The 27,731-nt window shown below is 43.7% G+C and overlaps 1 protein-coding gene across 2 annotated transcripts in view; it reads left to right on the top strand.

The window, feature by feature from the left end:
• Positions 1-27,731, top strand: part of LOC106602380 (neuronal membrane glycoprotein M6-a) — a 66,069-nt gene that overhangs the window by 8,470 nt on the left and 29,868 nt on the right. Inside the window, exon 1 of one of the 2 annotated variants that reach the window (XM_014194978.2) lies at positions 9,462-9,730. The exons of the other annotated variant lie outside the window; for it this stretch is intronic. Coding sequence (XP_014050453.1) covers positions 9,694-9,730 — 37 coding nt within the window. The 5' untranslated portion in view covers positions 9,462-9,693. Of the gene's footprint in view, positions 1-9,461; positions 9,731-27,731 lie in introns of those variants that run through there. 2 annotated transcript variants of the gene reach the window in all.

The raw sequence follows: 27,731 nt of genomic DNA, 5'->3' as shown, positions 1-27,731 counted from the left end.
TGAGGGGGAGATGGAGCGAGGGAGAGGAGATACAGAGGAAAGTCGTCTTAAAAGATGTAATGGAATTATTCCCGGACCCGGAATAAGGGATGATAAGGAATAATTTAAGTACTGTACGATGGACAATGAATTATAGCAGCCAAGAGAATGCCATCAGACATTATTAAAATCATGTTACCAGACTCATGTTGTCATCGTTATTGTCAGTGGCACTTAATGGCAGACTGAGTTTAATTCACCCGTGGGAAGATTGCATTATGTTATATTGACTGGCAGATAAATAGATTACCCCTCTTTGACTTTACTGCAAAATCCAGTTTGGGATTGATAGTAGTTTATTACATCTTTACTAACCCAATGGTGGACAACTGGTGGTTCAGAATGAGTTCAATTTCTCCAACTGCCGCTGAAAATATGATGAGATATGAGAGGTGAGTTTGGCCATCTAGAAATCGTCTTTGCATTGGTGTGACAATTTATGACGCATGCACACAGCACAGCAGAGCGATCATTCATTTGTTTCAAGGCGTCCCGTTTTTCTTTCACAATTCCCGTGGACAGTTCTCTTTTCATGGAGTACCCGGTGGAAGTCACTGAAAGATAGAGGCCATTCACTTCTCAAACCAGGAAGTGGATCTCACGGTCGCCATGGTCGCCGTGAGCCGGCCAGCATGTACACATACCAAGAGAATCTGTCTTGAATTGTTGTTTGATGTTTTGTGTCCCGTGGATGTGACCTTAGAGCTGTGTCTGAGAGCTTTAGAGTGTCGAGGCCATTCACTGACATGACCTTTTATCTCTCCTTCTCTCGTTCTGTCTTTCTCCAGCTCCTATCTTCCTCCCACGCTATCTGCCTGTCACTTTTTTTCCTCTTGTCTGCTGACTCTCTCTCTCTCTCTCTCTTGCTCTCTCTCTCGCTCTCTCTTCCTTTCCCCCTCTCTATCTATTCCCTTTTATCTATCTCTCTTTCTATGCTTCTTTGAAACACCAGTTGTCCTCTCTTCTTTTGACATGCTGTTTTTAAGCCAGTTGGCGGTCAGTCTGACTTTCAGCTATTCTGCTGTACTGAAAAAGATCTGCGGGACGCTGCAAGCACTGGTATACACACGCACGCACGCACGCGTAAACACACACACACACACACACACACACACACACACACACACACACACACACACACACACACACACACACACACACACACACACACACACACACCCTTTTAATACATAGGCTACGTCGATCTCCTCCTAGCCAGGGTTCACAAAGAAAAGCTCTAGGAGCCCGTACAGTATTCACCGTGCTCTAACAGCATATCGTCACGATTACTAAAGAAGCGACTGCAGAGCCTAACTCTCTATGACTGCAGAGCCTAACTCTCTATGGCCACGGTCCTACTCAAACCGTGGTGTAACCACTGTAACCGTTATCACTGTTAATAATGGTGTGATGACTGACTATCGCAAAATTCTATTCTAGATTTTGAGCAGACACTTTTATCCAGAGTGACTTACGCGAGTCACTCTGACTTATGTGAGTGAACACATTTTTGTACTTGTTCCCATGCTGGTCCCCCGTGGGAATCAAACCCACAACCCTGGCGTTGCAAGCACCATGCTCACCCAACTGATCCACACGGGGCCATATAAAACATAATTAAATATATTCCATTTAGCAGACGCTTTTATCCAAAGCGACTAACAGTCAATACGTGCTTCCGTTTCTAAGTATGGGTGGCCCCGGGAATCGAACCCACAACCCTGCCGGCGTGCTCTACCACCTGAGCCACACTTAGAAGAACTTGACTCTGTAACACTGTGACACGTCATATGACAGCACCGTATGATCAACAGCCATCACTAATTATGAACCTACAGTTGAAGCTTCAGATGGGACATCCATGTGGTAGAACTAACTACAGGGGGATAACCTCGTAGGGCAGCCCCTGCTCAGCAACCTGGTTGACTCTCACACCAGTGGAACGTGTAAGAGATTGAGGGTACGTTAGAACAATGTTCAGTGTGTTGACTGGTTGATTGGACTGATGACGTTTGTTGTCTTTCTTTTCACAGCGAGACTCCCGTCTAGCCGTTGTGAGATATAGGCATTCACTGCATCGTCTGATGTGAGTCAATTGAAGCCGTCTCTCTTTACTCCGCACGTTATGAAGCCCTTTAGGGGAGACCGCCTGGCCATGGTAATTTGTCACACTATTGGCTAACATCACTGACTGACAGACAGTAAACAGTCAGTAAATAGTAATCCCACCTACCTACAGCTTGGCTTAGAGAGGCTTCACTACCACAATCCCCACTGCTGTAATCTCTTGTAGACAGACTACATAGACACAAATGGTACAGTCGATCTGTCATGATACAACAGGATGCATGAGATAACAAGCTGCATTGGTCCCAGTGCTTTGGACAAGTCACCATTTCAAAGGTGTTTGTAATTTTGGAAGGGGAGGGGACATTCGGCCTGTAACTTGCAGAGAGAGAGAGAGGGTGGAGCTCTTCGTTCCGGTTCACGTATGGACCCAGAATTTATTTGAGCATCTGACCAATTACGCAAGACTTTGGTGAGCAGTAAGCAGGAAGCAGCGAGCAAAAGCCCTATCACCCCCTCCGTCACTGAGTGAAGCAACACATCACGAGTAGCAGACACACACACACACACACACACACACACACACACACACTAGTCAATCAGCTGTCTCATCATCTTCTACATCGTCTGCTGACAAAAATAACAGCTCATCTTCTCATCACGTCAGTCACTAGACAGGGATCATATGTAGCGCATGACTTGGATGTTTCATCTTCCTCTATATTATTCACTATCAGCCGTGTGTACACACGCACACACACGCACGCACACACACAAACACACACAAAAACACACGCAAAAACACACACGCATGCACACACACACACACGCAAAAACACGCACACACACACGACACACACACGTACACACACACTCATAGATGATATTGGTAATCATTACTGTTACTAGAGAGCGCCACCCTCCTCATTGAGTACAGCACTCAGTCTGGTTTAACCAGGCTATCTTGCACACACCAAGCCAGGCTGATTAGTATCCAAGGTAGATTCAGGCGGTGCACAATCCATTGTATGTAGGTCAGACAGTATACAGTATATTAGAGAAGAGGAGAATCCCCCATCCGTCCTCCTTTTCTCTAGGCTAGTGCCGATGGGAATACCCAATTCATAGTGGGTGTGAGATACACTTATATGAGGGATGATATTTAAATGCAAATTCCATGTTTTAATTATTTTGTTTAGATTAGCATTTATAGTTATTTATTGGGTTGTTCGTGTTAATTCACTTAAACAAATAAGCTATTTGTAGTACCTGTTATACACATATTGTGCATATGCATTTATGTAAGGTTATACACATACTGTACATATACATTTATAGAAGGTTATACACATACTGTACATATACATTTATATAAGGTTATACACATACTATACATATACATTTATAGAAGGTTATACACATACTGTACATATACATTTATAGAAGGTTATACACATACTGTACATATACATTTATATAAGGTTATACACATACTGTACATATACATTTATGTAAGGTTATACACATACTGTACATATACATTTATATAAGCTTATACACATACTGTACATATACATTTATGTAAGGTTATACACATACTGTACATATACATTTATGTAAGGTTATACACATATTGTACATATACATTTATGTAAGGTTATACACATACTGTACATATGCATTTATGTAAGGTTATACACATACAGCCTACTGCGGAGGAGGCTGGAATGGAATGCATTTTATGGTATCAAGCAAATCAAACATATGGAAAGCACATGTTTAACTCCGTTCCATGGATTCCATTCCAGCCATCACCATGAGTCTGTCTTCCTACAGCTCCTCCCGCCAGCCTCCTATGTGCTGCTGTGAAGACTCAGTAGGAGACAATGTCCACTACCTTTGGCGTCATTCATGCTGTCATGTGACATGGCTTTGTCTTGTCTGGGAATAAATCAGTGACTTTGCCCTCACAGACATATTCATTTCACTGCATATACTGTAGTCAGAAATATGTGGCGGCTCGAGCTGGAAAGTGCAACCCGGCACCACTGGACAAATCTTTCATCTGCCATCTTGAGAGTGAAATGATGGTTCTTTGAAGATCAGCCCTCTAACTTACTTCTCTGTTAAATAACAAGTCGCGATACTTCTGACTAAAATTCGAACTGAAAATCGTAGGAAATATGCTTTGTTTATTCATTAGGTGAGTTTCTTATGTTCACAAATGGTTTTGAAGCATCGCCATGATTTTCATCATATCAGCCAAAGAGTGCATGTGCGTCTTAATATGTCAACATACACACTTCCGTGCTTGTGAATTTTATTTTTATTGGAACACTCCTAAACATTTCACCCCCCTGAACAGGCCCCATATGTTGTAAGCCTGTGTTTCCCCACACATAAACACATACACAGAATCTACCACCAGTTGTTTACAATGGAAATAGCTTGTAGAATCTAAAATGTCTGTCTCTCTGAGCCTGTGTTTTCAGCAGGGTGTTAGCTCTAGTCTGTGCACCACTCCAGCACCACAGCCTCTCTATAATGGATAGGCTACGCAGGCCGGCAGTCCCGATTCTGTCACTTCAACACTCCTCTGCTCCCAGCAATCCGTTTCAGCAATGAACGTCCTCTGCTAGGGGAATCCTGTGGGAGCTTTTGATTTTCTCTCTCTCTCTCTCTCTCTCTCTCTCTCTCTGCATGTGGAGGGGAGAGTGCTTAGACGAAGACACATTCTCCACGAAATGTTTAGATACATGAACTCTTGAATATGTCAGAGAGAAAGAGAGACGTGTTTTTTTGTAGCCTGTAATAGATTCAGAAGCTGCCTCAGTCTGGAAAGAGACAGCGTGTTTGAAGTGGTGTGTCTAGGAGATAGGAAGTCGGCAGCAGAGCAAGCAGAGAGATACGCCCACAACAACCATCACACCACCTGGTTGCTATCAGGACCAGTACAAAGCATCCAAATATACTGCCACTGTTGTGAGACTAGGCTATTTAAAGTGCTGGCTGATTTTGTTAGTCAAATAATGTGGTGATTGACAATATGGTAGACTACTGTCAGTTTTTGATTTTGCCTCAAATTAGATCTCAGTACTGAGTATCAGAAGAACAGAATATACTGTAGACACACACACGCACGCACACACACACACACACGCACACACACTCTGTTTGATTCCTAGAGTTCGCAGCTGTTGGGAAAATTATTTTATGATAACAAGGAGGCATACTGGCTAATCTCCTTATACCACCTATTAGCTGCTGACATACATACTCACAACTTATAGTCCTAAAGTACATAGTAACATACATATATATATATATATATATATATATATATATATACATAGAAGTCTTCCACCCATGTTAGAGCCAATACAGTCTCTGCATAGGCTAAGAACTGTATGTCAACCTTCTACAGCCCTCATTTAAAACAACAATTATGCTGCTATTTAATAACCTAGGTCCTAGAGGTAAGCAATGTTTAATAATATACAATTAACCAAATAATGAATTCATAATTCATCTGTATGGCACGTATTCATAATGATTACATGACATATTCTAGGCTATCGGTATGTTGAGTCTGTATCTTGGCTTCATTAATGTGTCTCTTGAGAAAATGACAACTTGTATAGTAGAGAAGATTTTATTGTTTTGTCATTGGAACAACATTGTCTTGTTCTACCAGTGATACAGAAGCAGTAGTGAGTGTGTGCGGGTCTACGTCCCGGCCTGTGCTATGAGTCATCCATCCTAGCCCTAGGTTCTCAGAAACTCAACCTTTCTGTCATTCAAGCCAATTACAGCCCGTCTCTCAGGTTGTCATGGCGCAGCTCCCGATTGTCTGATTAGTATGCGTGAGAAACAAACCTGTAGCTGAGATTACAGACATTAATAGCATAGTAATGGCCAGATAAGTGGCTGGTTCATAGCATAATTAGCAAAGGAAAAATAATTAAAATGTCTGCACTGTGAGTGTCACAAAAAAAAAAAATGTTTTAATCTGTCGTTGTTCATTGGCGTAGTAGGCCTACATTCCTGTCACTTGAATTCTACACAAAAGCACATGGCTTACTTCCAGATCTGTAGTATCTGAGTCAATGTGATTTAGTATTTCATTCAGTATCGTTCTTCTATCTCTTATACGTCTAGACTATCTGATTCAGTCCTGAGACTTTCAGTCAGCCCAAGCCCAACCGTATCTGATTCCGCATCCACTCCGTATTCCTATCTACAGTGGCTTTCATCAACGTGAGCTCTACACTCCCCTCAGACCATACCTGATGCAGGATCACTCCTCCCTCCTCTGCCCAGATAGACTCTGCTCTGGCACTACTTGCACACAATTATTATCAGCTGCGCTGCTTTTCTCTGGAGTCTGCGGCTCAATTTCATTTTGTCATAATGTGATTCCTTGCATTCTATCTCCTCTCTTCCTTCTCAATTGTATTGGAGGACTTTCTTCTCCAAAGCATTTTTGAGAAGGAGGCGAGGAGAGACGATGCAAGGAAAGAGGACTTGAGAAAGAGTCGTCTTCGCTCCTATCTAGTAGCCACGAAAGGCCCTAGCTTCTATAGCTGCTACATTGTTAATGACCTCGCTGACTGCAGCCAATCATTTTAATCTCGGGCGCGACCGCTACATCGCATCTCACCGCCGTCGCCAGGCGCGCAGCTCGTGCTGTCGTCGCTAGGCTGTTGTACCTGCCGCTGCATGCAGAGCGACACGCGCCGTGTTTACCGCTGCCTCCGTTCAGTTCGTGCAGCCAGAGCGTCTCCCACTTGTCTTTATGTGGACGTGCCACTGCTGCTGACGGCATAGAGAACGTACAGGATCAGATTCACACAGCGATTAAAGACGGCTATGGTTGTATTTCATCTGTGTGTGTTTTAACAATGAACTTGATTCATCATTTGCATTTTCATCATTTTTATCATCATGTGCTGGCTGATATCACCTTTAACATGTTTTTTTTTGTTACCATTCTATTGTCATCATTTAACACCAATTGCTAATATTGATTGATTGAGAGATCATTGATTTGGCTGCAGGTCTTATCTCAATGTGCGGTGTGTGTGTACGAAGCAGTAACACGCAGCGCTACATTTTTGCGCCAACGCTTCCGCCAGAGTGAGTGTGACTGATTAGTGCTGTGTCCAGCCCTGATTGTACTCGCCAACCATAACCAATCAGTGCATCATTCAGACAGTAGCCCTCGGTAGTACTGGCTGGGGAGCTGGGGAACCAGGCAGAGTGGAGATACACAGCTCAAATCGATCTAGGTGTAACCACTGATCAATTGTTTTCATTTGACCTTTATACAGGTTGGTCTCATTGAGATACAATCTCTTTTGCAAGAGGGACCTGTCTGATGACTAACCTTCTCTGGGACTAAAGCCTTTAGTTCAGAGGGTTAACATAGTCTTCTGGGGCATCGGGTTCAAACACAATTACTCCCTGCTTCCCTCACCAACCCTGTAACCCTATAGGGATCAACCAGGAGTGACTGTGTCCTGAGGCGCAATGAGAACCTGTCCCAGAGCTTTAAGACCAGCTACATAAGACAACACGTAGGAAACTTTGTCATTCTGTTCTCTTTGTGTCTATGACCTCCCCTGTAAAACCCCTACAGCATCACCTATACTGTAAATCATTCACTCTATATATGACGGAGATAGGTGTGTGTGAGCGTGCGTGTTAGGGCTGGGAATTGCAAAGGACCTCACCATACGGTATTATCACGATATTTAGGTGCCGATACGATAGGTATTACGATTCTCACCATTCTATATGTATTGTGATTTGATACTGTGATTTTATTGTGATTTGATGTTCCTGAACATATTGCTCACTATTATGTCTGCTGCAGAGAGACAGGAGAGAGCATGGATCAGTCATGGAAATAAAACTGCTGAAAACATGTTGGCTCACTTTTTCAAAAGAAGATGGAGAACAAGCTATAGGATGAAAAATACCAGAGTTTTGGCGCAGGTACAGCCGACTCGCGCTAGCAACAAAAAAAAGTATCATCAATACTTGGAGTCAAAGTATCGATATAATACTGTCCAAAATAATATTGTGAAATGGAATTGTATTTGATTTTTCCCCCTATCACTAGTCTGTGTGTGTGTGTGTGTGTGTGTGTGTGTGTGTGTGTGTGTGTGTGTGTGTGTGTGTGTGTGTGTGTGTGTGTGCGCCTGCATGTGTGCGATTGTGCGTGCGTGTGCGCTCTTTGCCATTGAGAAAAGGATTTCTTGAGAGCCATAGCACTGCATATCTTTGTGACAAAACACAGACATACTTCCATCCAAGCCCAACACCGCAATGAAAAAAAGGCATTATTCAATTTCAGAAGGTAAAAACATATATCCTCTTCCTTTCACTAGTCAGTGCAGCATAACTTAACCACAGGCAGGCTGACTGGCGGGCTCTTCCATTTACTCTAAGAAACAGGGGTTTGGTGGGGGAGGAGGGTGAGAGGGAGAGTGGCTGTTGGGCTGGTTACACCCCTCCATCTGCTCACAGTGTGCCGGGCTGCTGCTGCTGCTGCTGCTTTCACCATCCTGCTTCTAATAGAAACCCTCAATCCCTTGTTTTTATGGCTGAACACCTGCTTATGTCTTTCTCCTTGTGGCGAGCCCATTCCTCCTTTTCTGTCTTTCCAATTCAGCAGTATTATTCCCAATTTCCATTTAAAGAAACTCACAGGGAAGTAGAGTTTCTCCTTCCATTCCTCCTTCTCTCTTTTACACTCCTTCCTCCAAAAACATGGTTATTCATATTTATGCTTAAGACATTTAAAGGGAAGAGGAGTTGATCTTTCTCTCCCAGTCCAGTTATGTGCTTCCTGGTGTTGCGGTTTCTAGTAATGGACTGGAGGAATTGATCATCTTCAGAAGAACAGAAGGAATGAGATCAGGGGCTGCCGCGCTCTGAGAGAGAGAGAGAGAGAGAGAGAGAGAGAGAGAGAGAGAGGGTGGGGGGTAAAGAGTGAGAGAAAAAAGAGGGAGGGGGAGACAGAGAAAGGGAGAGAGCGATATGGGTGTGAGAGTCCGAGCGAGATGGGAGTGAGAGCTAGAAGAGAGGGAGGCGTGTGAGTGCCAGAGAGAGAAAGAGAGAGGAGTGAGGGAGGGAGGGAGGGGTGTGAGTGCCGGAGAGAGAAAGAGAGAGAGAGAGAGAGGAGCGAGGGAGGGAGGGAGGGGTGTGAGTGCCGGAGAGAGAAAGAGAGAGAGGAGCGAGGGAGTGGTGTGAGTGCCAGAGAGAGAGAGAGCGAGAGAGAGAGAGGAGCGAGGGAGGGAGGGAGGGAGGGGTGTGAGTGCCGGAGAGCGAAAGAGAGAGAGGAGGGCGAGGGAGGGGTGTGAGTGAGAGTCTGAGAGAGACGGCACAACACTGAGAGCGGACTTCCCTAGGAGCTGCTCACTGCTACAACGCCACAACTCACAGCTAGGGGACAAAACACACCCCAACACACACTCACACTGTACACACACATAGCCGAGAGGAGGCTTTATACACTTGTGACCGAGAGGCTTTGTGAAATTTCTGTGTATTGAAATCGAAGTGGACACAAACCCAGTCACAATGGAAGAGAATATGGAAGAAGGACAGAATTCAAAAGGTACGGTGTAAAATCTTCAAAAAAAATGTAAATATCTCGGAGCTATCCATTTTTCCTTTGTGTTGCTGCTGCTGCAACTGTACGTACTGTATGCCTATGTTACACACTCTCTCTTTGACACAGACATGTATTTGGATGCTGCCAAGCAAAGAATAAGCTACTGATGCAGACAAAGAAACACATGGATTGTAATTACTTGAGTGTTTTTGGGAGATTTTTTTTCTCATTATTATTGATTGTCATCGTCGTTCAGAGTTCATTGGAATTGCGCTGGTTTTATTTTGATTTGAGCAATGCTGTTTTGAAAGGTGGAGGGAGGGGTGGATGGAGGGAGGGAGAGAGAAGGAGGCGGGTGTTTGGGGGTCCCTTGTTTGTTGAGTGGTGGATTGGAGGGGGGTCCGTGGGAATTTTCTTGTCTTCTGCTTGAACGCTTGTCTTGACGGCTCACAAGAGACAGCGGAGAAGTTCATTTATTTCCCTCCCTCCCTCCATCCCTCCCTCCTTCTCTCACTCACTCAATTTTCCCCGTGTATGGCAACAATGCAGCCATTACTTTGCCATCTAAGCTGAAATCAGCTGAAATCAGATTAGCGCGCCTGTCCTCCTGTCCCTTTGTCTCAGTAACAGTTGTTTGTTTAGTGGCGGGGTGCATGGCTGCTGTACCATTCATCTCATTTAACGGCACTGTGGCGGGTGTTGTCTTGTCGGGGGGGGGGATCATCAGAACACGTATGCAGCGCTAGCTAAGACTATATACCCATTATGAATGAAAAATGCGAATGCATTGTCTGTTATTGAGATGGAATTCATTTTTTTGACTGTTTTTAAAGATGACGTACACTCTTAGCCAATCAGAGCTAAGCATGGGGACCCATCTTTAGCCCAAGCAGATGCTTCCCTTCCTTCCCTTCCTTCCCTTCCTTCCCTTCCTTCCCCTCCCTCTCCTCCCCTCCCCTTTGCCTCCTCCCCCACGCCGCTTTCACATACACAATTTACACATATGAACCACATACCCCCGCCCCTCCACTAAAACAGGTTACAAAAGGTTACACTTGGGGTTGGAGTGTAGAGAGAGAGACAGAGGGGGAGAGAGACAGCGATAATCTTCCATAACAAAGTCATCACCTACAGAGAGATTAACCTGGAGAAGATTCCCCTAAGCAAGATTCTCCTGGGGCTCTGTTCACAAACACAAACCAACCCCACAGAGCCCCAGGACAGCAACACAATTAGACCCAACCAAATCCTGAGAAAACAAAAATATAACTACTTCACACATTGGAAAGAATTAACAAAAAAACTGCGCAAACTAGAATGCTATTTGGCCCTAAACAGAGAGTACACAGTGGCAGAATACCTGGCCACTGTAACTGACCCAAAATTAAGGAAAGCTTTGACTATGTACAGACTCAGTGATCATAGCCTTGCTATTGAGAGAGGCCGCCATAGGCAGACCTGGCTCTCACGAGAAGACAGGCTATGTGCACACTGCCCACACAATGAGGTGGAAACTGAGCTGCACTTCCTAACCTTCTGCCAAATGTATGACCATATTAGAGACACATATTTCCCTCAGATTACACAGACCCACAAAGAATTTGAAAACAAATCCAATTTTGATAAACTCCCATATCTACTGGGTGAAATACCACAGTGTACAATCACAGCAGCAAGATTTGTGACCTGTTGCCACAAGAAAAGGGCAACCAGTGAAGAACAAACACTATTATAAATACAACCCATATGTATGTATATCTATTTTCCCTTTTGTACTTAAACTTTTTGCACATCATTACAACATTTTTACATTTACATTTTAGTCATTTAGTATTTTACAACACTGTATATAGACATAATATAACATTTTAAATGTCTTTATTCTTTTGGAACTTGTGTGAGTGTAATATTTACTGTTCACTTTTTATTGTTTATTTCACTTTTGCTTATCCATTTCACTTGCTTTGGCAATGTAAACATGTTTACCATGCCAATAAAGCCCCTTGAATTGAATTGACAATGAGAAAGAGGGAGTGAGAGAGGGAGGGGGAAAGGAGAGAGAGAGAGCGAGAGAGAAGGAAAGAGAGAGAGTGAGGGAGTGAAGGTTCCATGCCATGGTCATTGTCCTTCCAGTGGTACCCGGCGCGTCTTTAAGTAACTGTTCTGCTGCTCGCTCATTAGTCCTGACCCACTTCTGAAATAGAGAGAGAGAGAGCGTAAAGAGAGAGAGGGAGATGGAGGGAGAGAGAGAAAGAAAAACAGGGCGGCTTAAACATATCATTTTGTTTTTGTAGACCCCATAAGCTTTCTTGTCTCACTGTCTCTCTCATCCTCTCTCTCTATCTCTTTCTCTATCCCTTCTCTCTCTCTCTCTCTCTCTCTTTGTCTCTGTCTCTCTATATCTCTCTCTCCCTTCCAATGCCAAAATAACTACAACCATATGGCGATGGTACTCAATGTGACCAAATCCAAAATGTTCCCCATCACAGTTTGTCAGCAACAGCAACAGAGTCTGTCTATGTTTACCGACAGGGGTTGGTGGGATTAGATGGTTGTTTACTTCTGAGTGAGCACCACCCACCTCTGGGAGAAAATGTGTCAGCCCCGGCCTTTGGAAAATCTTCAACTGCTGGACTCGAACCATTTGAGGTTCCCAGTTCAATTAGTTGTTTCCCTGCGTGTCATCTCTTCATTATCATACTCTCTAGTCAAAAGAGGCAGGTGCTGAAAGCAGAGGGTCTGTGACTATTTGTCCAGGCAGTTGTTGCCTTCTCGAGATAATAATGAATGCCTTGGGGTGTTGGCTAGCAGAATAGTGATAGTCTCTCTCTCTCTCTCTCTCTCTCTCTCTCTCTCTCTCTCTCTCTCTCTCTCTCTCTCTCTCTCTCTCTCTCTCCTTCCCTCTATGCGGCTGCGGGTCTCCTATACTTCATTGTGGCATGCTTGGCTAATCACAAATATAGCCGAACCCACCGAAAAAAAATGATCAATGCAAATCTCTTTAGCAGGCTGAGGGAAGGGACAATTGGAGGGAGAAGGCAAGGGATGACAAAAGGAAGGATGGAGGGAGGGAGGTAGCTGGGTGAGGAGAGAATGTGCTGTGGAGAAACAAAACGACAGCGATGGTGGTGACGACGGAGAGATGGGAGGTGCTCTTTCGCTCTCTCTCTCGCTCTCTGATGGATGGAGGGGATGTTGTTTTGGAGAAAGCAGGAGGGATAGCGGGAGTGGATTTGAAGGAAGGATGGAGATTAACAAGGTAATGTGTCGATTTTTGAGAAAGCAAATACCGCCTACCCATATATCAACGCGGCAACACACAGTTACACAGACATCAATCACTGTATGCACACACACACACACACACACACACACACACACACACACACACACACACACACACACACACACACACACACACACACACACACACACACACACGCACACGCACACGCACACACGCACAAACACACACACACATAAACATATCTGGTCTCCCCAAACACTTCGATTTAGAAATACATAGCATTAGGAAGTACTATGTGGGGGGAGGGGGGGGGGGTACTGTTGACGGTACTGATGAACATGGTGATGATTCTGATGATGTTATGGTGTTTGATTATGGGGACGGTGATGCTGAATGTTATGGTGATGACTGGTTGTGACAAAAGTGCTATTTGCTGACTAAAAACTCCTGCCTGATTTCAATAAACTATTCCCTGTCATCCTCAACCATCTCCAATCTCTCGTTGATTGTATCAGGAAGTACAGCACTTCCACTTTGTAAAGCATTCATAGCTTGGAAAATGGAGGGCTTATAATATAATTCAATTAGAATCAAGCCGGTCTCTGAGGCAGTTTGAATATTGAAGCACTATTGATTTATCCGGGCGTGATAAGCCGCAGCGGGAGTGAAATGAAATACCCAGGCTGCACTCCCCCATCTACAGCTAGCATCATGCTGCTGTTGCTATCAACAGAACTCCATTGTATGAACTCCAACAGAACTCCATGGTATGAATGTATGAACATACATCCTTAGCACTCTCTTGGATCTTTGTAACAGAGCTGTGTGGGATTTTCGCGGCTGATAGATGTATGTGGATCAATTTGAATGACTAATTGACTCTCTTCCTTCACTTTGGGGTAAAGTTATTGGATGTTGCTTGTCTTTTAGGACAGTGGAGCTTTTTTTCTGTTCGTACAAACAGTCGAGTTGAGACAATTGTTGTCACATTACTGACTCTGGTACATAAATAATCGACTACTGGCCCACTGTGGATTGCATCAATGATTGAGCCTGAAAATATAGTTAGAGAGTGTACTGTGCTGTGAAATGGGGGCTGAAATGACACTGGTCCCCTCCAAACTGAGGTTCTGTGACAAAAATACTCTCATTCTCTATGCGTGTGGATGAAATATTGAACCAGTGTTTTCAGTGACATAGTTCTATAGAGATCCCTCACACTCTACCGACTACAAACTCACCTTAGGTGCTTGTCTAGGCTCTTTGATTACATTCTTGATGGTCTGTGACTCAGACTGTGGGTTCCAAGATAGATATCTGAATCAACTTGATACAGTACCTGTGTAAGCCATAAGCTACAAATCACCATCCCCTTCAGCCACCAGTGGGTATTGGCCTAGAGAAAGTGATCCATAACTCTCAGTATCCAAGAGGCAGTGGGAGTTAGTGGGCCGTGGGGGTCATGCAGAGAAGGAGGCAGGCAGGGAGATAGGCAGGGAGAGAGGGAGGGAGGCAGGGAGCAAAGGAAAGAAGCATGTAGGCAGGCCTATGGGAGGCAGGGAGAATGGGAGGGAGGCAGAGAGGCAGGCATGGAGAGAAGAGAAGCAACCCTACCGTGTTTCAGATAAGGGTGCAGGGAGGGAGGGAGGCAAGTCTGGGAGTAGTGTTCCGTTGCTCCAGGGTCATTGCTAGACTGGCCTTGTCACTGATAAGACCTGAACTATACAACTTCCTGCCTGGATGGTCCTAGTGTAGTCTATTTAGGCCAGAAAGACCCGGCCGGGGCTTCCCTCTCTTACCTTCTGTCTGCTCCACTCCTCTCCGGACTGCAATTATGCTAACAAGCTTTCTCATTGTTACAGCTTGAGGAGCATGGTGACTAAAGTTCTGAGAGAAAGGTCAGGGTACCAGGGCAACGCCACCGATTACGTCCGATGAGTGTTCTGACTGGGGTCTCTGGGAAAGCGGACTTTGGCTAGCGATGGACTGGCTATAACTGAACAATAGCTTCTCTTACAGTCTTCTAGATTTTTGTAGTTGTTGGAGCAGAATTGTATTGAAGTCAAGCAACTGTTTTGTTGTGCTCTGTTCAGATGGGTACGATTGCTTACCTCAAGGCCTTTGTTGATTAGCCTAATCTACCAGACTGTATGTTCCCCAGGGAGCGCCACTGTATAAACCCTTTGTTAGACTAAATGACGTGCGACACCAAGGTCATGGGTTCAAAACCCAGCCAGGAATACAGTCATTTGTTGACATTACATCAACACTTACTGTCATTTAGGAAACATCACCTGATTATGACACATTTAACATGTAGCTTGGAGTAAATTACTCTGTGTGTACTGTCAATCTAGAGCACAGTAGAACGTACTAGAACTGCATACTCAATCTAGCTGGACAGGGTTATAGTCGTTGGACTTTGATAGTGCACAGTGACCGACAATAACATCTATAGACTGGTGCAATGTCAGTGGTGTTTCAGGCTAATAGCAATTATCTAGCCTGAGATTTGTCATTTCCCATCCCATTGTCCTTGCGACAGGTAGCCTACGTTGCGCCACATATTTGGGTTGAGAATCGTTGTTCAACAATGATCGCTTTACGATTGAATTTTCATGCCACTGGCCAGTTCTAAAAGGACCATCTTTAAATGTATAATGGAATTTGTCCCCGGGTGAAAATTGGATGCTTTGTCTTCTATCGATTTTTGGCGTTCGCCTTTTGTTTTTGGGGCAGTGTATTAATGAAGTCGAGCAACTCGTTTTGTTATGCTGTGTGCAGACAGACAGCCAGACAGCTGTCACGGTCCACTCATCATCGCTCATTCTGTTCATTGTGTTGTCATCATAAAAGGATGTCAGCCGAAGAACAGTTAATTCATTTTCATTTGCAGTTATCAGATGATACTAAGACCTTACGAGGCATTCATAGATACTTTAATGCAGTATACCTGTATGCCTTAGATAAAGTGTTACCCTCGGGCTATATTGTACATTGTCAGTCTTTTGCAATGGAACAGGAAAGCATCATAGATGCTAGCTCCCTAGCAAGGCCACTAAATATGGGTATACAACCAATAAAATGTGATTTCATTTCATTAGCAAGGCCATTAGCAGTGCTGCGGTGTCTCGCAGGATGGACTCCATAAAGAGACTCTTTGTTTAATGCTGTTGCCGAGTGTTCCTGGTTTACGATGCTGCCTGTGCCTGTACTGACACAGAGGCTAATGAATGACCTCTAATTACAGTGCAGTTAGTACCAGCACCATCATTTAGCACTTCCTGTTTGCCCCCCCGCCCCCCACCCCCCGGCAAATGAACATGAATCAAATCCAGTTAGTAACACTATAGCAGGACACAGACATGGACACTCTTCTCATTCCCCAATGTCATGCTGGTGTTAGGAGATGGTTGTGGAATTGGTGGCTTAAAGTGAGACCAGAGGGGATTGAGTATAATGATGGGGAGGAGGATGATGTTGAGGAAGAGGAAGCGAGGGAAGGGAAAGGGGAAACCTAGTCAGTTGCACAACTGCATGCGTTCAACCGAAATGTGTCTCGTTAGAGGATAATGGTGTAGCGAGACACACGAGATACACGATGAGGTCGCAGTGATCACATCGTTCCGAGCGTTAAGACTCCCAACGTAATGACTGCAGAGGTAGTGAGTGCAGTGTACTATGTCCACAGACTGAGGCAGTTCAAATTCTGTTGATTCAGAATTTAAGATGAAGTACAGGGCCAGAAAGGAGAGGTCAGGGTTCTGTTGTTGTGTCTGCTGCTCTTGAGGGAAGCACCCAGGTACTTAACCCCTGTGTTTTATTACGAGCCCTCGTTGACGTCGTAAAAATAGGCCTTTTATTTATTTTATGCCTCTTTTGGCTGATAGCAGCCACGAACCTCATGTATTATGGAAGACATGTGGAAAGGTTTCTGTTGGATTGTTGGACTGGTAAAGGGTTGCCACGGGCACCGATGTCTGTTTCAAGCCATGGGTGTTTCATCCAAAGACTACTCTCTTTACCACAGTTGCTAGAGAGATCAGCTTTGTTACTCTCAGCTCTCGGGGTGATGTGGTAGTGAAACTATCTATCTAAAAGCCTTTGAGCAGCAGAAGGTAGCGTTTCCAAGGGAAGAGATACATATGAGTGTGAGAGATGTTCCACTTGATGAAAGACTGCATTCCTCTTGCTGTGCAGGTATACATTCAAATAGTTTATTGATGTGAAGACTGGAATGCATTGGCATGCCATTGGGAACCAACCTGTGGAAATGAATAGGATGCAGCTATCTTTTCCCCTCTCTCACAGGGATGTGATGACACAACTTACAGTCCCTAATGCCCCTGCTTAGTGAATGTGATTACAGGGTATCTGTTACTGGAGGGCATCACTTACTATGCTCTCACAGAAACACTATACACCGCTATTGATTATAGTAGCATCCCCAACACAAAGTTACATTATTCGTTTTTTGAGCACATTTTATATTTTATTTTCACGTTTTTATTGCTGGACATAGAAGACTGTAAAAACACCAGGAAATCAGCTCCAAGTGGTTTTAATTTTGGAAATCTGTACCCAAGTATTCCCACGCATAATAGAGAGACACATGTAAGCAAGGTTTGAAATGATTATGCTTTAGTCAAATATTATATATGTTTGGGCTTCTTGCAGTCAATTTGCAGTCTATAATTTATTGGTAATTAAGTTCCGGCCCCCAGACCATCCGATCAAGAAAAACATTGGCCTGTGGCTAAATCTAATTGATCCCTGACAAGCTTTAATACTCCCAGTGACATATAGTATGATACCCAAGTTTATGCATGCTTATAACAAGTGATGATACAATAATAATGCATTAAACCGACGAGCTTTAAGTGAAGTCTTACCCAAAAAGCATACAGCTTTGGGTTTATTTGAACGTTTATTTGGCCCATCTTTGTACCATGAGAGGTTAAGGTAATGCATATTAGATTAAGCTGACCCAGAATTAAAGCTAGTGAATGAATAATACATTTACCATGAGTCATCTTGTGGAAAATGGTGCTATGGAATAATGCATTTGACAACACTTAAAAGAAGACAGAGCTGCTTTTTAGCCCCGCAAAATGGCCACTTTTACCACACAGCAAGTTAATTGAGCAACACTATGTGGATGAGAACAGTGGTGCTTCTAAATTGTAGACACAGACACTAATCTGACACAACCCAAAAACAGGATGTGCTTTATACCATGATGCTATTATTAGCGATATCTTTAAGTTATTTATACGTAGGTTAACCTGTTCCTATCCTATTAGCTGCTAGCCCAGATTCTGTTTAGCTACAGATGTAGGATCTTAATTTGAGCTAGTTTGTTACAGCAGGAAAATAATCCTGCAGCAACAGGAAATGTGAATTATAATGTGGATTATAATGAATGGACATTGTAGAGGTTGATACATTTTTCGTTAATTGCCTCAAATACACTACAAATGTGCATTTCCTGCAAAGCAGAAATATCCTACATCTGTGCATAAACTGTAGCTAATGGTGCTAATTGACAGACATCCCTGGCGCAGGACTTTTCCAGTGAAGTACACATCATGTAGAGGGGCTTTTGAGGGATAGCTTCCTGTGAAATGGCAGCTTGCCTGCCAGTACCCTGTGTTATTTAGTTCTGTCAGGACTTAGCCTGTATATCAGTTGTGGGATTCAAATCAAATGTGATTTGTCACATGCGCCAAATACAACAGGTGTAGACCTTACAGTGAAATGCTTACTAACCAACAATGCTTTAAGACGTTAAGAAGGAAAACATGTTAAGTAAAAAATAGATAAGTAAAACATTTTTTAAATAAAAGTAACAAATAATTGAACAGCAGCAATAAAATAACAATAGTGAGGCTATATACAAGGGTTAATGTGCAAGGGCACCGGTTTGTCGAGGTAATTGAGGTAATATGTACATGTAGGTAGAGTTAAAGTGACCATGCATAGATAATGAACAGAGAGTAGTAGCAGCAGCGTAAATGAGGGGTCTGGGTAGCCCTTTGATTAGCTGTTCAGGAGCCTTATGGCTTGGGGGTAGATGCTGTTAAGAAGCCTCTTGGACCTAGACTTGGCGCTCCGGTACCACTTGCCATGCGGTAGCAGAAACAACAGTCTATGACTAGGGTGGCTGGAGTCTTTGACAATTTTTAGGGCCGTCCTCTGACACCGCCTGGTATAAAGGTCCTGGATGGCGGGAAGCTTGGCCCCAATGATGTACTGGGCCGTACGCACTACCCTCTGTAGTGCCTTGCGGTTGGAGGCTGAGCAGTTGCCATACCAGCCAGTGATGCAACTAGTCAGGATGCTCTCGATGGTGCAGCTGTAGAACCTTTTGAGGATCTGAGGACCCATGCCAAATCTTTTCAGTCTCCTGAGGGGGAATAGGCTTTGTCCTGCCCTCTTCACGACTGTCTTAGTGTGTTTGGACCATGGTAGTTTGTTGGTGATGTGGACACCAAGGAACTTGAAGCTCTCAACCTGCTCCACTGCAGCCCCGTCGATGAGAATGGGAGCGTGCTCGGTCTTCCTGTAGTCCACAATCATCTCCTTTGTCTTGATCACATTGAGGGAGAGCTTGTTGTCCTGGTACCACATGGCCAGGTCTCTGACCTCCTCCCTATAGGCTGTCTCATCGTTGTCGGTGATCAGGCCTACCACTTAGGTGTCATCGGCAAACTTGATGCTGGTGTTGAAGTCGTGCCTGGCCATGCAGTCATCAGTGAACAGGGAGTACAGGAGGGGACTGAGCACACACCCATGATGGGCCCCTGTGTTGAGGATCAGCGTGGCGGATGTGTTGTTACCTACCCTTAGCACCTGGGGGCGGCCCGTCAGGAAGTCAAGGATCCAGTTGCAGAGGGAGGTGTTTAGTCCCAGGGTCCTTAGCTTAGTGATGAGCTTTGAGGGCATTATGGTGTTGAATGCTGAGCTGTAGTCAATGAACAACATTTTCACATATTGTAGGTGTTCCTTTTGTCCAGGTGGGGAAGATTAGTGCATCAGTGGATCTGTTGTGGCGGTATGCAAATTGTAGTTGTTCTAGGGTTTCTGGGATGATGGTGTTGATGTGAGCCATGACCAGCCTTTCAAAGCACTTCATGGCTACAGATGTGAGTTCTACGGGATTGGTTGGTCCTATAGCCGCAGAGCAATCCAGCTGGGTTGTTGTGGAAACAGCTTGGTGATGCTGTGAGCTTGTTGTGGTACAGCCAGGATGTCTATATGTTTATTTCCATCACTGTAGTCTGTCTACAGGCTACATGAGGATCAAATACTGTGTGGCCATGGAGATCCTATAAAATTCTTTATGTAATTCTACGTGAATGGCTAATGGCCGTATTGCAGAGCCAAAATGAAACATCTCTGCAGTCAAACTGTTTACGTCAACGCACATTCAGAAACGTTTATCTTTCTCCACCAGGCTCAAAGCAGTTAGTTTCTCATCCAAATCTACTAGATTTAAATTTTCTCAGACCGCCAAAAAAACACGATGGGTTAAGATGTACATCACCATGGCAGGGCGTTTTAAATGAACCTTTCCTTGGTACGTGAAGCGGCTTTAATATCATCCGGTCCCCCCCCCCCACCACCACCACCACTCTCTCCTCCACTGTATCCTCTTTGTATTAATCTGAGTCTGTCTCTTAGCAACCGGATGATTGACAGTTGAGGATTGCTTTTAGCGGCGGGGGGAGATGCTGTCAGCTAGAATCATACGCTCCCACAACAAAGACAAACATGGTCAAGCTCTTTTCTTTCCATTCACCTTGTGTAGATTCAACCCTTTGCTGTTTGACATGGAGGGATGGTCATTGTATTAGGTGTTTAGATCAACACCCTTTTGTTTGTATTCATCGTCACATTTTAGCAGTGACGTTTGAGACAATTATTGACAAAGGAACTTTATGGTTTGATTGTATGTTTTGTGATTTTGGTTAGTCCTCTCTGTGTGTGGTGTGAGATGTTTTGATGTGTCGTTTTTACACACACACACACACACACACACACACACACACACACACACACACACACACACACACACACACACACACACACACACGTGTGCACGCAACTACACACCCACACACATACACACACACACATTTTATAATCCTTGTAGGAACCAGAAAATGTATTCCCTTTCAAAATCGTTTTTTCCTTAACCCCTAAACCTAAACCTTAACCCTAGCCCTTAACCTAGCCCTAACTCTAAACCAAACCTCTAAACCCTAACCTTAATTCTAACCCTAACCCTAATTTTAACCCTAACCCTCAATTAAGTCTAAAATAGTATTTTCCCTTTTAGGGACCGGCAAAATGTCGCCACTTGGATAGTTAAACAAACACACACACACACACACACACACACACACACACACACACACACACACACACACACACACACACACACACACACACACACACACACACACACACACACACACACACACACACACCATATTGCTTTATAAAGTCCTGAGAGCGTCGATGTCTCTGGGCTTGGGCTGGGTTTTCAGTCTCACTGTCAGTGGTGGAAAAAGTACTCAATTCTCATACTTGAGTTAAAGTAAAGATAGCTTGATAGAAAATGACTCAAGTAAAAGTGAAAGTCACCCAGTAAAATACTACTTGAGTAAAAGTCTAAAAGTATTTGGTTTTAAATATGCTTAAGTATCAAAAGTAAAGGTAGTTGCTAAAATATACTTAAGTATCAAAAGTAAAAGTAAAAGTACGAATAATTTTTAATTCCTTATATTAAGCAAGCCAGACAGCACAACATTATAATTATAATTATTATTAACATATAGCCAGGGGCACACTCCAACACTCAGACATCATTTACAAACAAAGCATTTGTGTTTAGTGAGCCCACCAGATCAGAGGCAGTATGACCCTGGCACTGAATTGGACCATTTTCTGTCCTGCTAAGCATTCAAAATGTAACGAGTACTTTTGGGTGTCAGGGAAAATGTAAATAACTTTCTTTAGGAATGTAGTGAAGTAAAAGTAAAAGTTGTCAAAAATATAAAAAGTAAAGTACAGATACCCCAAAAAACTACTTAAGTAGTACTTTAAAGTATTTTTACTTAAGTACTTTATACCACTGCTCACTGTAGTGGAGGTCAGAGGAACTGTAAATAATACAATGGAAGGGTTGAAAAGGAGGAGAGAAAACGCCGGACCAGGGCCAGGGCTTGAGTGAAGGCTGGAAGAATTGTTTTAGGGGAGGCTTGAAATGTAGCCCGTGACAGCTGCTATCACATACCATTCCCCAGGCAGTACAGTGCATGACCTCTCTGGAGCATCACTCTGATTATCCTTTTGTAGAAGAGCATTACCGTGTCAAGGACCAAGAACCTACTACTGCCAGAGGAAGAGGAGTGGCACACTGCTAGTATCAGTGCAAAAGCAAATTAACACTATCTCTCCAACCAAGGTGTATGAATGGAGGAGCCAACAGTAGAGAGGAGAATATCAATTTTTCCACCTTGCCTGCACAATTTCCCCCTCTGGGATAAAGAATAAAACATTAACATTGAATTGAATTGAAAGAGGTATTACGGAACTATACACTCTTAGTAAAAAGAGTGTATAGTAAACTCTTAGCAAAGTTACTCATCACTGTTCCACACTGTAGTTGATCTGAGTCCTACGAGACGTCACATGTCTTGGATGCAGGACTGTATATCTAGAGAACAAGTCGAACATCTGTAAACCCTGGCTCTGATTCCTCCAGCGTAGTGCATGTTGATAGATGGACTTTAAATGCTGCAGAAGATTCTGCTGCTGTGGTTACAACCCTAATGTTGCTTACTAGCTTTGGCTGCCAACACGGTTTTGTAATAAATCCTAGAACCGCATTGAGCGCTTAGGTTATTTGATACTGACGTAGAGTAACATTGTAAAAACAGACACTTACAATAGGGGTAATTGGGGAAAGAAATCGTGATTTATGAAAATTCAATTCATAATAGCACAGTATTACCATAAGATAACATTATATTCAACTATGTTCATTCAACCTATGGAAAACCCATGAATGAAAACGGCGGCCATTTTGAAAAAGATAGCCATCTTGGTGTAATAGCCTAGATAATTTGCGTCAAAAGTAATCGGGGGAATTATTGCTGTGAGGTGGGTTTTCCTTTGTGTTCTTTGTAGTTTACATGATTTAGTGACGATAGCATGGTTGCCTCGTCGCTAGCTGTTTTCCATGTCAGAGTTGAGTAAACACACAACAGGCACAAAGGGCTCCGTTGTTATTGTTTTTGTACAATCTGAGGCCCACTGCTTTATTGCTGTCTATTGTATGGTAATGGTCCAGGCTGGGCTGTTTGTCGTGTTTGCTGTCAACCCCTCCCCCTCCTCCCCTCAGAGCAGTAGCTGCAGTCTGCAGTCTGGGCTCTGGCTCAGTCACGGGATTTAGACCCTTCTCTCTGACCTACAGGCCTGTTGGGCATTTATGTGTGTTGGGACAGTGCTCTGGTTCTTATCATCAGGAGGGTTTTTAGAGATGTTCATCTTCACATGGTATATAAAAAGTCTCTGTCTCTCTCTGTCTCTCTCTGTCTCTCTCTGTCTCTCTCTCTCTGTCTCTCTCTCTCTCTCTCTCTCTCTCTCTGTCTCTCTCTCACTCTCTCTGTCTCTCTCTCTCTTTCTCCCTCTCTCTCTCTCTCTCTGTCTCTCTGTCTCTCTCTCTCGCTCTCTTCCTCTCTCTCTCTCTCTCTCTCTCTCTCTCTCTCTCTCTCTCTCTCTCTCTCTCTCTCTCTTCCTCTCTCTCTCGCTCTCTCTCTCTGTCTCTCTCTCTCTTTCTCCCTCTCTCTCTCTTCCTCTCTCTCTCTGTCTCTCTTGAGGCAGGTAGATGTACATCTAGCTAGCCAGATAGGCCAGCTGGACATGGTGTGAATAAGCCAGCAGGCTATAGCCACCTGACAGCCAGAACCCTCAGGAGTTTGGCCATGAGACTCAACCCTCCCACCTCACCAAGTGGGCTAACACAGCATCCTCAGAGCTCGGGCCCTTCCCATCTCATGTCCTTGTTCAACCCCATCAGCCCAACCTGTCATCATAGCATGTCCTGTTCTTTATGAACGGCCGATTGAAATCAGAAACCTTTCAACATCTTAATTGCCATGACGAGTGTTAATATACTGAATTAATTATATTCACCTTGTTCAGTTTGTCTGCGACAACATACAATTAAGTGGCCCATGGGGTTATCAAACCCACAGTCCTGATATTGCTGTCATCATGCTCAAATGCAATCAACTGAGAAATTGGTAACCTCTCTGAACCCCAAACTCCCATTACCTTAACCACAGATGTCACCTAACTCCCATGATCTTAACCACCTACAGTAAGTCCCTGTCCTCACTGCACTGACCTCAGTGATCCCGACCGCCCGGTCTGTCTCTCTGTTTTTTTAGTCAGTCTACCCGTCTACCCATCTCTCCCCCCCCATCCCCCATTCCTGGAACATAACACAAGCCCAATCAGTGGAAGACAAAAGAGCATTCTAACATCCCAAACACAGACCCCTCATTCATTCAGTCTGGCCTGTTGATGTCAGGACCAGACACAGAGTTTCTATAATGGGCTTCGGGTCAGCTTGTTATTTGTTAGTGAATACCAGTAATCACCATCAGCTCACAAAAGACCCTCGAAAAGACACGACCAGAGCAGTGTGCCCCTTCCAAATTTCTTCTACAAATGATACCATAGCGCCTTCATTTTATCCAACCAGTCAAGCTTCAGTCACGAATCAGCTTGGTGTGCCAAGCAAGCAAAGAACTTGACAGCCGCTGAAGAGGGTTAGCGTCCGTAGCTACCAAGGCTTACTTAATCAGACTGAATGCAGGCTAAGAAATCTGCTGGCTCAGAACTGTCTGCCGTCAATAATTGCTGCAATGACAAGTCATGAAAGGGGGAAACTCGGATTGTTATTTCGTGATTGGACACAAGAACGCCATGCAAGGGTTCTCAGTGAATAAACATAGTGTTGCCAAGTTACGGCATTGAGAAAAGGGCAAACAAGGAAAAGGAAAAGCACACTCCATGTCAATGATTGAACCACATTGGACCACTGACTCATTGAACCATATCATTTATACACAATAGATTATCGTTCATGTGTTGTCACAGACTCATCTTTTGAGACCGCTATTGAGAATGTTAAAATATTTGGAAGGAATACTACAGTAGGCTATATTGTATTGTATATTATATTGTATTGTAACATTGTATTTATTGTCTCTACACCATGTTGTTGTAGGCCTATCCAGCAGCAGGCTGCCTGCTGTACTCTCCCTACTGTGTAGTATAATACGTGACTGGTAGTGGATGAGTGGTAGTGGATCTGTCCTTTAAAGCCGTATTAACCGCATTACACTGCTGATACCACTCAGAGCAGGTCAACAACACCTCAGGCTCAGGCCCAAGGACTCAGACGCCAAAGCTCTCTGGGTCATCCCTCTCACTGGATATGTCTCTGTCTGTATCTCTATCTCTCTTTATCTGACTCTGACTCTCTCTTTCTCTCTCTCTCTGTCTTTCTCTCCCTCTCTCGTTCTCTCTCTTTCGCTCTCTCTCTGTCTATCTATCTACAGTTGAAGTCGGAAGTTTACATACACTTTAGCAAAATACATTTAAACTCAGTTTTTCACAATTCCTGACATTTAATCCTAGTAAAAATTCCCTGTTTTAGGTCAGTTAGGATCACCACTTTATTTTAAGAATGTGAAATGTCAGAATAATAGTAGAAAAAAGGTTTATTTCAGCTTTTATGTCTTTCATCACATTCCCAGTGGGTCAGAAGTTTACATACACTCAATTAGTATTTGGTAGCGTTGCCTTTAAATTGTTTAACTTGGGTCAAATGTTTCGGGTAGCCTTCCACAAGCTTCCCACAATAAGTGAATTTTGGCCCATTCCTCCTGACAGCGCTGGTGTAACTGAGTCAGGTTTGTAGGCCTCCTTACTCGCACACACTTTTTCAGTTCTGCCCACAAATGTTCTTTTAGATTGAGGTCAGGGCTTTGTGATGGCCACTCCAATACCTTGACTTTGTTGTCCTTAAGCCATTTTGCCACAACTTTGGAAGTATGCTTGGGGTCATTGTCCATTTGGAAGACCCATTTGAGACCAAGCTTTAACTTCCTGACTGATGTCTTGAGATATTGCTTCAATATATCCACATAATTTTCCTCCCTCATGATGCCATCTATTTTGTGAAGTGCACCAGTCCCTCCTGCAGCAAAGCACCCCCACAACATGATGCTGCCACCCCCGTGCTTCACGGTTGGGATGGTGTTCTTTGTCTTGCAAGACTCCCCCTTTTTCCTCCAAACATAACGATGGTCATTATGGCCAAACAGTTTTATTTTTGTTTCATCAGACCAGAGGACATTTCTCCAAAAAGTACGATCTTTGTCCCCATGTGCAGTTGCAAACCGTAGTCTGGCTTTTTTATGGCGATTTTGGAGCGGTGGCTTCGTCCTTGCTGAGCGGCCTTTCAGGTTAGGACTCGTTTTACTGTGGATATAGATAGTTTTGTACCTGATTCCTCCAGCATCTTCACAAGGTCCTTGCTGTTGTTCTGGGATTGATTTGCACTTTTCGCACCAAAGTACGTTCATCTCTAGGAGACAGAACGCGTCTCCTTCCTGAGTGGTATGACGGCTGCGTGGTCCCATGGTGTTTATACTTGCGTACTGTTGTTTGTACAGATGAACGTGGTACCTTCAGGCATTTGGAAATTGCTCCCAAGGATGAACCAGACTTGTGGAGGTCTACAATTTTTTTTCTGAGGTCTTGGCTGATTTCTTTTGATTTTCCAATGATGTCAAGCAAAGAGGCACTGAATTTGAAGGTAGGCCTTGAAATACATCCACAGGCACACCTCCAATTGACTCAAATGATGCCAATTAGTCTATCAGAAGCTTCTAAAGCCATGACATAATTTTCTGGAATTTTCCAAGCTGTTTAAAGGCACAGTCAACTTAGTGTATGTAAACTTCTGACCCACTGGAATTGTGATACAGTGAATTGTAAGTGAAATAATCTGTCTGTAAACAGTTCTTGTAAAAATGACTTGTGTCATGCACAAAGTAGATGTCCTAACCGACTTGCCAAAACTATCGTTTGTTAACAAGAAATGTGTGGAGTGGTTGAAAAATGAGTTTTAATGACTCCAACCTAAGTGTATGTAAACTTCCGACTTCAACTGTCTTTCTGTCTGTCTGTGTCTGTCTCTCTGTTTCTCTCTCTGTCTCTCCCTCCCTCTCTCTCCCTCTGTCTCTCTCTCTTCCTCTCTCTCTGTCTCTTTCTCTCTGTCTATCTCTGACAGTCTCTCTGTATCTCTCTTTATCCATCTGTCTCTCTGTCTCTTTCTCTAGCATCCTTCCACTCTGTGTCAACATGTACTCTCTTTTATTTCCCTCCCTGTCCCCAATTTACAGATTTTCAGACTTCGTACTATGAATAATACAGTATTTGAAACTAGACTTTTGATCTGTACAAAGCAGTAAATATAAGCCAGGGAACCAGAGTTTACAGAAACGTACACACTCTGCTCTGCATGTTTATCTTTCAGTCGATTCTGACATCTGTTCCACATCTTAACTATCTCCAAATATTGAGATGTGGCATAGTGGTGGATTACTGTGAGTGGCTTTAAACCAGATCTTCTTAGACCTTACTTAATGTGAATTAACCCAAAGTCAT

The sequence above is a fragment of the Salmo salar genome, chromosome ssa04, assembly GCF_905237065.1.
Source record: "Salmo salar chromosome ssa04, Ssal_v3.1, whole genome shotgun sequence".
NCBI lineage: Eukaryota > Metazoa > Chordata > Actinopteri > Salmoniformes > Salmonidae > Salmo > Salmo salar.
This window is presented reverse-complemented; position numbering and strand designations above follow the sequence as displayed.